This window comes from Erpetoichthys calabaricus, chromosome 8 (assembly GCF_900747795.2).
Source record: "Erpetoichthys calabaricus chromosome 8, fErpCal1.3, whole genome shotgun sequence".
NCBI classification, from domain to species: Eukaryota; Metazoa; Chordata; class Cladistia; order Polypteriformes; family Polypteridae; genus Erpetoichthys; species Erpetoichthys calabaricus.
In genome coordinates, this window is record NC_041401.2 from 62,094,561 (window position 1) to 62,109,323 (window position 14,763).

General features: G+C 39.3%; 1 protein-coding gene across 1 annotated transcript in view; it reads right to left on the reverse strand.

Moving 5' to 3' along the window:
• Nucleotides 1-693: 693 nt before the first annotated feature.
• The window catches only part of LOC114655541 (ribosomal protein S6 kinase-related protein-like), a 33,550-nt gene continuing 19,480 nt past the window's right edge, over nt 694-14,763 (reverse strand). The window contains 7 exon segments of the mRNA XM_028806618.2: nt 694-1,232; nt 5,172-5,282; nt 5,955-6,043; nt 6,220-6,258; nt 6,261-6,308; nt 6,949-6,976; nt 13,275-13,315. Coding sequence (XP_028662451.2) covers nt 1,008-1,232; nt 5,172-5,282; nt 5,955-6,043; nt 6,220-6,258; nt 6,261-6,308; nt 6,949-6,976; nt 13,275-13,315 — 581 coding nt within the window. The 3' untranslated portion in view covers nt 694-1,007.

The window sequence follows — 14,763 nt, forward strand, 5'->3', positions numbered from 1 at the left end:
GGTTTCCTCCCACAGTCCAAAGACATGCAGGTTAGGCGCATTCATCCATCCATCCATTTTCCAACCCACTGAATCCGAACACAGGGTCATGGGGGTTTGCTGGAGCCAATCCCAGCCAACACAGGGCACAAGGCAGGAACTAATCCCGGGCAGGGCACCAACCCACCGCAGGACACACACACACACACACACCCACACACCAAGCACACACTAGGGCCAATTTAGAATTCCCAATCCACCTAACCTGCATGTCTTTGGACTGTGGGAGGAAACCCACACAGACACAGGGAGAACATGCAAACTCCACGCAGGAAGGACCCAGGAAGTGAACCCAGGTCTCCTTACTGCAAGGCAGCAGCGCTACCATTGCGCCACCGTGCCGCCCGGTTAGGTGCATTGTGATTCTAAATTGTCCCTAGTGTGTAGTTGGTGTGTGGGTGTGTGTGCCCTGCGGTGGGCTGACGCCCTGCCTGGGGTTTGTTTCCTCCCTTGTGCTCTGTGTTGGCTGGGATTGGCTCCAGCAGACCCCCCGTGACCCTGTAGTTAGGATATAGCGGGTTGGATAATGAATGGATCTGCCATTCAAATGGGGGGAAGCTGGGTGGCCAGTGACTTAAGTATCTCAGAATCCTTTTTTCGACCCTCTTCTCTTATGACTTTTTTGACACTGCTTGTATTTTTTTTAAGATATATTCCCCACACCCTTCACAATTTATTGTATTGGTTTAATTCAATAAAATAACATTTTACCACTAAAAGGAACATTTTAATATAACAATTAAATATTTCTGTAATAAATTGCACAGAGGATTGTTACTTAATGAAAAATACTGATTGTTTTACAGAAGTCATATATTTCTTTTACTTAAATAAACCAATCCCTACCTTTAAAAAAATATTTTTTTCTTATATAATCAAATTGTCTTTTCTTTTTACACTATCAATTTCTAAATAGAAATGGGCTGCACAAAGAAACTCTTGCATATTAATAATGTGGTATGCTATGATCAGGGTTGGGGAAGATCAGCAAGGTGTAAATCCAAGTCAAAGTTTTGAAAACGGTCAAGTAGCTGGCGCTGATCAGTGAGTCCCTGCTTGTTTTTCAACTCCATGATGAAGTCCATTGGTACCTTCTGCAGCAGTTCAACGTCAAAACTCATCGCACGGAAGAAGGGCTGCTGTTTGAGGCGATGCAGGTTGTGCAGACGATGGCTGGGGTTCTTGCAGAGCAGCTACATGGGGCAGAAAAACTGAAAGTGAGTTAGTGGACCCAAGAGTATGTTACTTACGTCTGTTTGTCTAATAATTTTTGTGATTCAGATTCAATTCAGATATGAATAAAGTGCATATTTGCATGTATTTCAGTCTAACCATGTAGAAATTACAACACTTTTTCAGTATGGTTCCTCCATTTCAGGGCACCATAATGTTTGGGACAATTAGTCCCAAATTAATTAGGCAATTAGACAAGTATTTGTGATTATTCGGGTGTGTTTCATTGCCTCACTAGTGCAGCCTCGGCTTGCTTCTACCCTTTGGAGTCTGCAGTTGCCATTGTTCAACATGAGCACAAGAGCTGTGCCAATAAAAGTCAAAGAAGCCATTATGAGGCTGAAAAACAATAATAAAATCATTAGAGACATCGGTGGATCCTTAGGATTACCTAAACTCAACTGTCTGGAATATCATTAAGAAGAAAGAACTCACTGGTGAGCTCAGTAATCACAAAAGGACTAGTAGGCCAAGGAAGACCTCCACTGCTGATGACTATAACTATGGTAAGGAAAGAGCTCCAAATGCCTGTCCTACAGATCAGTGGCGTGTGCGTTGAGGCACTGACTCCTTCAGAGTGACATTTACAAATATATGAACCCAAAAGAGAGGCTTATTCATTATCCATTTGTCAGCCAGCATGCACATTGACTACTGGTTATTTTACATATCTCATCAGCATTCTTTACACACACATAGGTAAGGCGCATATTTGGCTAAGAAATAACGTTTCATGTATAGCGGCGAGAGTGCATTTGCTCTGCACCCTCCATGTGTTCTAAATTTTCCGTTGCATCTTCACAATTCATAATCATTCAATACAAATGATAGTATAGAGTGGTGTACAAAAAACAGATTTCAATTTTGACCTTAATTGAAATATTTAGTTGTTTTTAAAAGCTTTTAATTCTGATGCTTTAATCAACTTTAATACAAACTGCTCAACAAAATAACAAGAAAAACAAAAGAATATTTTATTTAAGGTCAAAATTTAGTTTTTAAATATTGTTTTTTTTCTTACTCTGGTCCCATTTTTTATAAAATTGAAAACCGTTTATGGTCTTACCTTTATTTGTAAATTAAGTCCATGCGCCTATCCTTCTCCATGAAAATCTCTGTCACTTTCTTATAAAAGTCCTCCTCATTTTCCTTTAGTTTTAAAAGTCTTAATCTTCCATTTTAGCAGTCAGTCGGAACAAAAAATAAAAATAAACGGACTGCTGCAGTGCACTTAACTTTCTGATATCACTAACTTATTGGCGCTGAGAGCCTCCGAGTAGAAGAGCAGCAACAAGCATCCAGTGCGGCCCGGTACTGTCTGCCTCACCTTGTGCCTTTTCACTGTGGTTTTATGTCCAATCAGCAAGACTAAATATGTCACATACATTCATTAAATATATTAGCCAGACTGTAGAAAGTCAGGGTGTATAATAAACGCGTCTGCAAACATTACATTGGCAACATACAGAGAGACAACAACAGGTACACGCCAACTGCACGCATCAACCCAGTATGTGAGGGAGAGTGCATCCGAAGTGAAGTGAGGCTCGTTGGTGCTGCACCTCACGTTTCTCCCCTGTATTTGAACAGGAAATGCGCAAAGTTCAGCGATTTTGACTATAAAAATGACCAAAATTATTGGAATCATACAGAAAACAAATATACTGTATAGAACAGACCAGTAGACAAATTTATTTTATGTTATCATTATTAGTTTTTTTTACTTTTCATGATGACAGGTGAGGCTCTGCCTCCCCAGACTGCACATCCCTGCTACAGATCATAAGCAGTCTTCAGGAAGAAGATGTGGATGTGTCAGAGACTACTATTCACAGAAGACTGTGTAGAATGCAACTGAAGATGGCTGCATTAGAGTCTTGGCAGAGCATCACCAGAGAAGATCCTCAGCACCTGCTGATGTCTATGAATCACAGCCTTTAAGCAATCATTGGATGCAGGGGATATGCAACAAGTGCTAAATTTGATTGTTTTAATATACCTGTCATCGCTTTTTCCCCAAACATTACGGTGCCCTGAAATGGATGGAGGCATGTAGAAAAACTTGCAATTTCTACATGGTGTGACCAAAATTTATGCAATTACCCTCAAATGGAAGTCATGCACTTTAATCACGTTTGAATTGTTTGATTTGTAATTTTAAACTGTGGAACAGAAGTGTAAATCAAACAAAAATGTGTATTTATCCCAAACATTATGGGGACCACTGTATATATCAGACACTAGATCATCTCTTGTCTCCCTTTTTGGTGAGTTCATTATGTATTTTTTCCTTGGTTTATTTTGACTAAGTGAGCCCACATTGGCTGTGAATTATGCCACCTTCTGAGATATACTAGGTTATCTGAGATCTGTCATATCTGCACTAATCTACATACAGTGCATCCGGAAAGTATTCACAGCGCATCACTTTTTCCACATTGTCATTATGGGGTGTTGTGTTTAGAATTCTGAGGGAAAAAATGAATTTAACCCATTTTGGAATAAGGCTGTAACATAACAAAATGTGGAAAAAGTGATGCGCTGTGAATACTTTCCAGATGCACTGTAAATACAAGCCAGCCAAAAACACATTTTCCTTTAAGTGGTATCCAATGGGTTGTTTTTTTTGAAGACACCAGGTTAATGGGATCACTTTCCAAATGGTACACAGTCTGTGAGAGAATAACACAACATAACATTCTCAAACCTGTTCAATTTGAATGTAGGGTGCAGGAACCCTGAGCCTATCTATCTGTGTACCACCGTGTACATGAAACAGCCCTGGATATTGCACCAGTCTATTGCAGGACCCACTCACTCACACACTCACACACACACACACACACACACCCTCAAGCATTCTGGGCTGCCTTAAAACCATTAATTAGCATGACGTGCACATCTTTGGAGTAGTAGTAAGAAACCCCATGAAGTAACATGGAGGAAGGGCAAACTGCACACAGACAACAACTGGACTAGATGCTATATTTGTGAGGTAGCAGTGCTAACCACTGCACCACAATGTTACCCTGACCCCGAGAGAATTTTGACTAAAATAAATCTAGTTACAAATGTGACAACGTTTAAATAAATGCTTATATGCACAGTGCAGCACAGATATTTTACAAGACGTTCAAGAATAATGAACACTTTGACTGTTTTGTATTTCAGTATGTATTTGTTTTGTCCCATTTATTATTATAATTTTACCGGCACATGGCTGTCAGTATCTGCCAAGTGTAGCAGGATGTTCCCAGATAACCCTAAAATACTGAGGAGGACTCTAAAAACAATAATTAAAGCTCAGATATATGTTATTATAGCATATGGTCTTCAAGATAACAAAATACAAGTATCATATACACATAAATAAGCTATGTAAATACAATGGTTACTGTGTAGGATAGCCTTTTGCAGCTCCTACAACAGCTAATGAAGATCAAAAGGTATCCTGCAGTACCTTTCGTAACACCATGTTTTTAAGTAAAGCTTTAAAGGTGTACCATAGCTGGTGTCACAGCTGAGTTTGCCCATTTGCAACTGTTGCCAACAGAAATCCCAACATTTCCATGTATATTATGGTGCAGAAGGAAGACATTATTTGTCATGTATTCAGACAAATGCTGTCACTATATAATAAGCCACAATGAGGCTAGGAGATTCATTAGTATTTCCACAATGGAAACAAAATATGCTCAGTGATGTAAGCAAAATCTGTGATAGTAAAGAAATATAGGTGTCTACTTTAGAAACCATCTTTATCTGAATGTAAAAGATAGTATCTGAATGTGAAAATGTGAAGTGCTTAGACATAATTGATGTAAAAGGGGGTAAATGGATCTGAACAATGACACATGAATAACACATCTCACTATGATATTGTATTTTAACAACTTTACCTCATTGAGAAGCAGAGACAGCTGGGAACTAAATGTCTTTGGCATGTCATATTTAGACTTTCTGACCATCTGAAGCATGGAAGAGTGGTCTGGCTCTGGAGGAACAGGAAACTGGGAAAAAAAGACAAAGATCCAGTAATACATACCCCAGTGAACATAAGGTTCATAAGGAGATGCTCTGTAATACTGTGAAGCTTTGAAGAACAGAAAAGGCATGCAATGTCTGTTAAAGGCAAATCCAAAAGTAAGCAAGTCCCAATACAGTATCCACAGAGTGATCAAAAGACAGTACGAGAAGGTACAAAAATCCAATAAATCATAACACACAGTTGAAATTAACAAGAAACCTCACTGATTCCCTAGCACAATCGAAATGAACCACCAGGAACTGTGGGAGACTCTACGATTATATAGAGTGGAGGGCAGTTCCTGGCAGTGATTGGCAGGTGACCCCCACATCTTGGGGGCCACTCACAAAACACATGGAACATAAAATTACAGCAGATGGCTAACAAAAATAACATTAACATGAATAAACAGTTCAATGATGAACAAAAAAGACACAGCACATGGATTTGAATCCCAGCCAGGGGAGGGCAGCGATTAGAACAACTCAATATACCTGTTAATGTTTATCTGCCATGAGATTTGTGGATTTACTCTGACACTCACTGATTCAGACTGAAAATTATTTATGCAAACAGTTATTTCCAAGTAACACAACAGTCTAAAAACTGTTTCCACTCAAAATGGCACCTAGGAGTTTGCACTTGGCATCCTTACCTTCCCTGTGGCCAATGAGAAGAGAAGTATGCCTAGTGACCACCAATCAGCCGAGTGATTATATGGACCACCGCTGAGAACTTCAGGAGCTGACAAAATGAAATCGGACTTTAGAAAGAATATTGTCACACAAACCAACCACCAGCTTGTTGGCAGTAAGTTCTATATATCATTTACTGCTCTAAATATATGAGTAACAGGTATAAGCGATAATCTCTTGTTTTGAATTGGTTTTGGGTAACTGAAGGCCACCTTATTTCCTTACCCATGTACTGCATTGTCCCACATATAGTGAATGCCCTGCACCCTCTCTGCGTCGACGTGAAAGTCCAAAGTCTGTGAGTCGAAGATGCCCTGAAATGCACAGGATGCCATCATTTGACCTGATGCTGCTCTTTATGGTACTACTGCAGAAAATACTTGAAAAAGGAAGACGTCTCTGCAGTCAGCTAAGGAAAATAACTAGGAGTAGAATGCCACATTTGAATACTGCTGATGAAGAATGATCAATTTGATTATAATTTTGCGATTTTGGTATTATTCTAGGTTATTTTTTATTTACAATAATTCTGTCTAGGGCTGGGCAATACATCCAATTTTTAATTCAGTTCCATTTTTGAAAAATCACTATGCAAACATCAGTACTACAATGTTGAGTACTATTATTTTATGTTTGAAAACTCCTACTGAACATAAATTAAATTCTGTGAAATCTCTGTTGCAAGTGTGACGATGTCAACTTCTCCTCATGTCAGGACAGAGCAATTTCTCACAGGTGACAAGTCTCTTCAGCAAATTTTTAATTCATCTCCAAACTGGTGAAGCATAAATTGGTAGCTGTGTAAGTTAATTAAAAAATTTTCCTTCCCTAAACAGCAAATAAAGCACCAAGAACAACTGAGACAGGGAGAGCCCTGTCCTCCATTACAGTTTTGCTATTTTTATGTCTATGTAGACAGTCAGGTAAATTGTTATAGAGATACTTAACACATACCTTTGTCATTCAGAAGAATGTTTTCCATCTGAAACAAGAGAACAACAAAGCAGTTACACGATGTTCCATATCTTGACAGTGAGAATGTGTTCGTATGTAGAGTGTGTTCATATGCATATACAGAACCACTGAAGCAGCAACAGCACGAAGATTCTTCTAGACCAAAAGAAGGTTAGGGCTTTTTAAGTAACTTATGCAGTGTTAAAGAATCACTGTATCAGTGCATTGTCACAATGTTTAAGGGCATGCTCCTGTTTTACCTTCTAAAGGAAATGGAAATCTCACTCAATCTGTTATCAGATTGATTAATGCCACCAAAGTGGCAACACAATACATGTGGATCCCAAAGATCAACTAAGCACTCTGATGACCAGGAAAAAAAGGGGCTAGATCTGGGAGGAAAGAGAGGATCTCTGGAGAAGCTGTCCTGTTTTATATTTTATACCAGTAACGGCATACTACACGATAACGTGCAGTGAATACACTTGACTTGAGCATTCATAGTTTTCATACTCTCTCTGTACGTTAAGCATTCGTTTGCTCATAGGTTGATGCGCTTGCTGCTTCCTGAGCAGCTATTCTTTTCTCCACCCTAGGACCTGCTTCTTCTCTTCTTTCGTTGGCATCTTTTCGCATTAAAACTAAGTCAGTGTTTGTGTTGTAATTACTTAGTATGTTTTCCTTAATGTTTCACTTAAGCTGGAACTTAAGTCTTCAATCTGCCTCAAGAATGATTTCAGATATGAAGAGGTAGGGGAAGTGAAGGTGAAGGTGGTAGGGAATGAGAATGGCGCCCATACGCATGTGCCGCACGGCCACCCTGCTGGCCGATGCCGAGAGCTGATTCTACAATAAAATAAAATAAAAATAATAAGAGGAATAACCTTGGAAGTCAATCATCACACCGAAAGCAGATAGTAAACGTCATGTAGTGTATGTATACCAAATTTCAGGTCAATAGTTTGACCTGATGGTTTGCGAGCTACAGGTGATTTAAAATCCTGGACAAACGGACAACCACGGTAGCGTATTCTATAAGAAGATAATGCATTGGCAGAGATGTTTAGACATAATGGAACATTAGAAGTGAATACACAATACAGTTTATATATCATTACTTTCTTTATTCAAGGACCCAAGTTATTCAACACTGTTACCCATGTGAAATAAAACAATTGCCCCCATAGTTTCAATACATGGTTCAGACCCTTTAGCAGCAACAATTATAACAAAACACTCCCTACAATTTACAAATTCCTCACACTGTTGTTAAAGAATTTTAGCTCACTCTTTGCAGAACTTCTTTAATTAAACACATTGGTAGGTTTATGAGGTTAACTGATTGTTTCAGGTCCAGCAGAAGGATAAGATGAGCACTGATGTTACTCATGGAGAGTAGAGGTTTCCACCTTTCTAATCTGCCTTGAATACGTTTTTTATAGTGGAGTCACGAATACTGACTTTAGCACAGGCTAGAGTCCGTAGTTCTTTGGATATTCTTTTGGGAATCCCTTTGACTTCTGAAGTTAAGTCGTTGCAGTGCTCTTGAGATAATATTGGCAGGCCAGCCTTTTCTAGGAAGATTCAAATGAGAAATAGTGTTATATGTTCTCTGGTTCTGTTTATCTAATATTAAGATCTGAAGTCAATCATTGTGACAAAAATACAAAAATAGAGTATACCAGGAAGCAGGCAAAAACCTTTTCACAGCACAGTATGCCCTGCAGTCATCCTAGAAACATCTTTGTACTATAATAATTAGATACCATGTGAGCTGTGAACCAAGGCCTCCATGGAACATAAACATCCAGAAACAAGACAGAGCAAAAAGGAGAAGTACAATTTTTAATAGAACCAAGAATGTGCCACAATATTCTGGTTATAGACAGAAAGGGAGTGAAAAACAGGTACATAAGGATTGTATTGCAGAATGAATAATTGTTGCAAATAATAAAGTATATAAATTAGATTAAATAGATAATATTTAAATAGCTGGTCTTTTTTTCTATTCTCTTATTCCAAATTCAGAAAAGCAGAGCAGAATGCTTTTTACATTTACATGACATTTAGAAATATTTCTGTTTTTGCTTTAGCTTTAAATTCTTAACTCTATTTCATTGTTTTCTTATTATTTTGCCATTCTTATGTGTAGTTTGCTCCCTTCATTGTATCCTAATAATGACATTTAAAAACAAGTGGAACAGACACTCGGGCAAACAACACTGAACAATGAAAGGCCGCAACTACTTCAGCATCCTACTTATTAGTAAATGGATTAAATAACAGCACTTAAACCAACCAACCTTAAAAAAGCCTGTTATCCCTATGAAAATGTTATATATCTAGATGAAATATATGTCTATTTTTTTTAAGTTGGGTCAGTTTACGTCCAGTTATTTAATTGATTATTTACTAATAAGGCATGTTAGTGTGTCTGATGCTGATGAATTTGCAGTCATTCAGTGCTGTTTGCCCAGGTGTCTGCTCATTACAATTGTCATTATTAGGATACAATTAAGGAAGCCAACTACACACAAAAAGATAATAATAATAATAATAATAATTATAGCAGGGACCAATGTACACTGTGGTAATTCTGCTGCCAAACACTAAGTAAAGACCACCAACGTTTTCACTCCTATTTATGTGACCCTGCAGTAAATGTTTCTGGAGCATTCTTACAAACACATATCCTATTGCATCGTGGAGACCTTTCACCTAGGCCCTTGGCACAGCTACAATGTTGTTCTTGCTGGAGCTTACTGTCCCTGCTAAGCAAGGCTTCTGTTGCCTGCAATACCGGTCCTTACCTAACACTCACCAACACAGTTAATGGATCATCTTTATAGATACAGGTATAACAAAAAGATACTGGTATGTGCCTGCTATGCTCTTCATTATAGCTTTTGACTAAGAATAAAATGAAAAACATTCAATAAAACAGTAACAAAAATATGAGATTAATGTTTTCTCAGCCATCACTCCAAGGAGCATGGGATAAGATTAAGAAAATTCTCTTTTTGGTGGAGTATTCCTTTGAACAATCTGCCAAATAGAAGTTTAAGGGGAAGGTGCCATGCATGTAGTTACTAAACAACAGGAAATGTCACATCGTTTACAAGTGAAGTCAAGTCAAGTTGGGGAGCATGCACTGGTACAGTGCGTTGCCGCACCCACTACACGACGAAACAACTCAGGATCCCGGTTGGCAATGGCCCAGGCAGACATGCGGTCCAGTCCCACCCTCCGGAAATGACCCTCTATCTGCCGCAGCCAGGTGTTATGTAGGCGACTCCTTGGCATGGTCCAGCCACTCGGGTCCCCAACAATGAGGATCTTACGAGCTGGATCACCAACAGGGAAACGCGCCACATGGCCGTAGTGCCGTAACTGATGCTCCCTCACAATGCAGGTAATGTGCCTCATTCAGGACTCCATGAGCAACTGCTCATTCGGCACAAAGTCAAACCAATGGTACCCAAGGATTTTCCGGAGAGACACAGTACCAAAGGAGTCCAGTCTTCATCTCAGGTCACTGGATAGCGTCCATGTCTCGCAACCATATAGCAAGACAGGAAGAACCAGGACTCTAAAGACTTGGACCTTCATCCTTTTGCATAGATATCGGGAGTGCCAAACACCACTTTCCAGCGACTTCATGACACCCCATGCTCTCCCAATCCGTCTACTGACTTCATAGGAAGAGTCACCAGAGAATGTCACTGCCAAGGTAAGTAAACTTCTCAACAAGGTCGACACTCCCTCCTCAAACAGACACACTACTGATGGCTGTGCCCAAGAGGTCATTAAAGGCCTGGATCTTGGTTTTTATCCAGGACACTCGCAAGCCAGACACTCAGACTCCTTGCTCAGTCTCTCAAGCGCCCTGATCAGAGCCTCCATTGACTCCGCGATGATCACAGCATCGTCAGCAAAGTCAAGATCCATGAATTTCTCTTCACCAACAGATGCCCCAAAGAAACTCCGCCGATATTCGCGTTTGCGCTCCATGAGAACCCTCAGTGCCAGGATGCAGTCGATGGTAGACTTCTTAGGTGTAAAACCAGACTGTTCTGGTCACTGGTAGGTAAGCAAGTGATCATGAATCCTATTGAAGATGACCCTAGCAAGGACCTTACCCGGCACCGAGAGCAGTGTTATCCCCCTGTAGTTGCTGCAATCCAGGTGATTACCCTACACTTTCCAGATAGGGACGACAAGTCACGTTTTCCAGTCAGTTGGGATGATGCCAGTCTCCCAAATGGAAGCAAAGATTGCTTGCAATGCCAGGAGGACAGCCTTACCACCAGCCTGGAGAAGTTCAACCCGGATACCACAGATCCCTGCAGCCTTTCCTTCCCTCAGCTGGTTCACCACCTGTGCAATCTCAGTGAGATTGGGTGGTTCACAGCTAATTGGAGGATCAGCCTCAAGAACCGTGGACCCAGAGATATCCAACGTCCCAGCCGGAGGATCAGCTTTCAACAACTGCTCAAAGTAACAAGCCCAGCGGGTCACAACTGCAGTGTTATTCATAAGGACCTTTCCATCAGCCGCCCTGACTGCAACTCTCCGAGGAACTACCATGAAACTAATAAGGTGTTAGAGAAATTCAGGCTGCACCATAAGAAATGCAAGAAAAAATAATGTAATGTAATGGAGTTGTTCTGTTAAACTTTAAAATTCTGAAGTAAAGTTTGGTGTACCCCAGGGATCAGTTCCTGGCCCCATGCTTTTTCCATCTATATGCTTCCCCTTGGTGACATCATTTGTAAATATGGTGATAATTTTCATTGTTACAATGACGATACACTGCTATATATATATACACCTGTAAACCAAATGACCCTTCCCAACTGCTAAATTTAGTCAAGTCAAGTCAAAATGTCGATCAGAAATTTAAAAAATGGATGAGTATGAACTATGTGCTCTTAAATGATGATAAAACAGAATTATTCATGTTAGACAAGTCAAATATGGACATCTGTGTGAGAATTTGAATGTTAATATTGATGGTCGTTCTATCTGTGAAAGTTCAACCATTAAAAATCTCGGAGTCTTCTTCTTCTTCTTTCGCCTGCTCCCATTAGGGGTTGCCACAGTGGATCATCTTTTTCCATATCTTCCTTTCCTCTGCATCTTGTTCTGTTACACCCATCACCTGCATGTCCTCTCTCACCACATCCATAAACCTTCTCTTAGGCCTTCCTCTTTTCATCTTGCCTGGCAGCTCTTTTCGATAATCTTCTCACACTCCAGTCTCATATCAAGGCTATTACTAAAACAGTGTTTTTTCATCTTAGTAATATTGTAAGAATCTGATCTATACTATCTCCTTGTGATGCTGAATCATTGATACATGCATTTGTTTTTTCTAGACTTGATTATTGTAATGTTCTTTTCTCCGGTCTTCCTAGTTGTGCCACTAGAAATCTTTAAGTTGTTCGGAATGCTGCAGCTAGAATCTTGACAAAAATGAAAAAATATGAGCATATAACACCTGTTCTAGCTTCCCTTCACTGGTTACCAGTACAAGCAAGAGCTGAATTTCTTCTTATAACATATAAGGCCTTGCATGGAGTTGCTGAGCTAATTACACCATAAACTCCGGTACGTCCTCTTTGCTCTCTTAATGCTCGTCTTCTGGTCATTCCCTCAGTTAAGAAAATACCAATTGATCAAAGAGTATTTGCCTATTATGCACCTTATCTTTGGAATGACCTGCCATTCATTATATGTAAGAGAACACTCTTGAGCACACTCAATTGAGACTTTTAAATCAAGTCTTGAAACCCAGCTTTACTCCCTTCATTACAATGTGCCTTATAATTCAGTCAGGTCTATCATCCTTGACACATTCCTTATTATATTACTGCATTCCTCTGTTGACATACCTTAACGTTTTGTAACTTTTAATGTGTTAATGTCATGTTATTCCAATTTTGTTAGTTAGTATTCCTTTAACATTTATGTGGTTTTATTTTAATTTCTGTTTTATTTGCTTATTTTATATCATGTTTCATGTATTCTTCTAATTTGCATAGTGTATTGAGACCATGCTGCATGATGATTTAGCAATTTAAATAAAGTTGATTGATTGATCGAACATTTTGAGTAGCACATAACAATGCCCAAAATTCTAAAGATACCTCCAACATTACAGAGTAATTCTGGAATTAGGGAGATGTGAAGAAGGGAAAGACTGCAAAACCTTTAGGTACCAAGGGTTATAGAAAGGGCAAAAAAAAACCAAAACAACAACATTGTTTTACCTAGCAGTAGATAAAGGAAAGTAGAAGTAAATAATAATAGGGTGTGTTGATTACCTTTACATCCCTGTGAATGATTCCAATGTCATGGAGAAACCCTGAAAAAGAGTCAACAGTGAACTTATTGGAATTGCCTTTTCAGTATAAATAAATGTTCAGTATATTGAGACACAATAAACAATAAAAGGCAGATGTAACAGTAGGCCTGTGTAAAAATATTGCTTTTCCACTTAATTGTTATTTTTCATTTAAACAATTTCGATATAGATTCTAAAGGTCTTCCAAACGATCTCATGAATCCCTATCCTGCTTAGTAAATATATGTAGATTTTTGCTTATCTTCATTTTTGCCATCCAATCCAGTAGATGTCGCTAATGCTCCTGTTAAGGCTTTCTAAGGAAAAATCACTTTGCTATCTCACTGGTGCCTTTGACGCTTAAATCAGATGTGTGGACTTTCTACGGATTCAAACACTGTATCAGTAAAGAACAACTGGATAAAAGCAAAGCCATATCTAAGCTGTGCAATTTAGAAGTCAAGTGCAGTTGTAACACAACAGATTTGAGAAATAATTTATCCAGACATCACCTATAAAAGTAATCTCAGTCGACATCTAAACGAGTAGAGTTTAAACAGTCTACATGGAGACAACAGACAGCTTCCATTCAATTCACCTCATGCCCCAAAAGTAACAATCTATAGCAGATTTTATCTGTAACAATACAAGACCTTACACCATTGTTGAAGACAAGGGCTTTTCACAGATGATGCAGATTTTTGAACTGCGGTATGCTATACCAAAAAGATAGAAAATTAGTGAAGTTATTGTACCCAGGCTTTATGAAGATCTTAGGCAAAGCATTGCCATGTCTCTCAGGTCAGTGGAGAGAGTAGCCCTAACTTGTGACAGATGACCATGCCAAGGTAGCAGATTCCTAAGTGACAATCAGATGTCACTACATTAAAACTGACTTGACTTTACTTGACACCGCACCTGTGGTGGATGTGTTGCAGACAAGTGCAATGCATGCCAGTCACATTGAGAGCAACCTTGCTGTTTATATGCAGAGCTTCTGAGATGACTGGCTGTTGTTCCAAAAACCTTTCTAGCATTTCCAATGAGCTGTTGCATCATGTGACTGCATCAATCAAAAGTTTGTGTGTTGGCAAGTCCAATAAACATTGGTTTTCTTTAAGCATGTGGCTGGAAAAACTCTGCAACACGCCACAGCAAGCAAAGCAAGTGGGCAGTTGTTGGAATTTTCAGAGCAGCCTGCGATGCCAAATTAAGAGTGTGCACAAAGTAATCAATGTGAAGTTGTTCCATAAGGTGTACAGCACAGATCATATTAAAGCTGATATTACTCATGATGGCCGGTCGTTTTACTTTTTTGTTCCATTCATCCAACACCACTGTCAACAAGCATCAGATCTAGATCCCCATTTTAAAAGGCTTACGTTTTGTCTAAGGAAGAACTGTGAGGACACATTTTCAAGACTTGTTAACGTGACTGCTATGCGTGAGCACCTGAAGATATGTGTAAC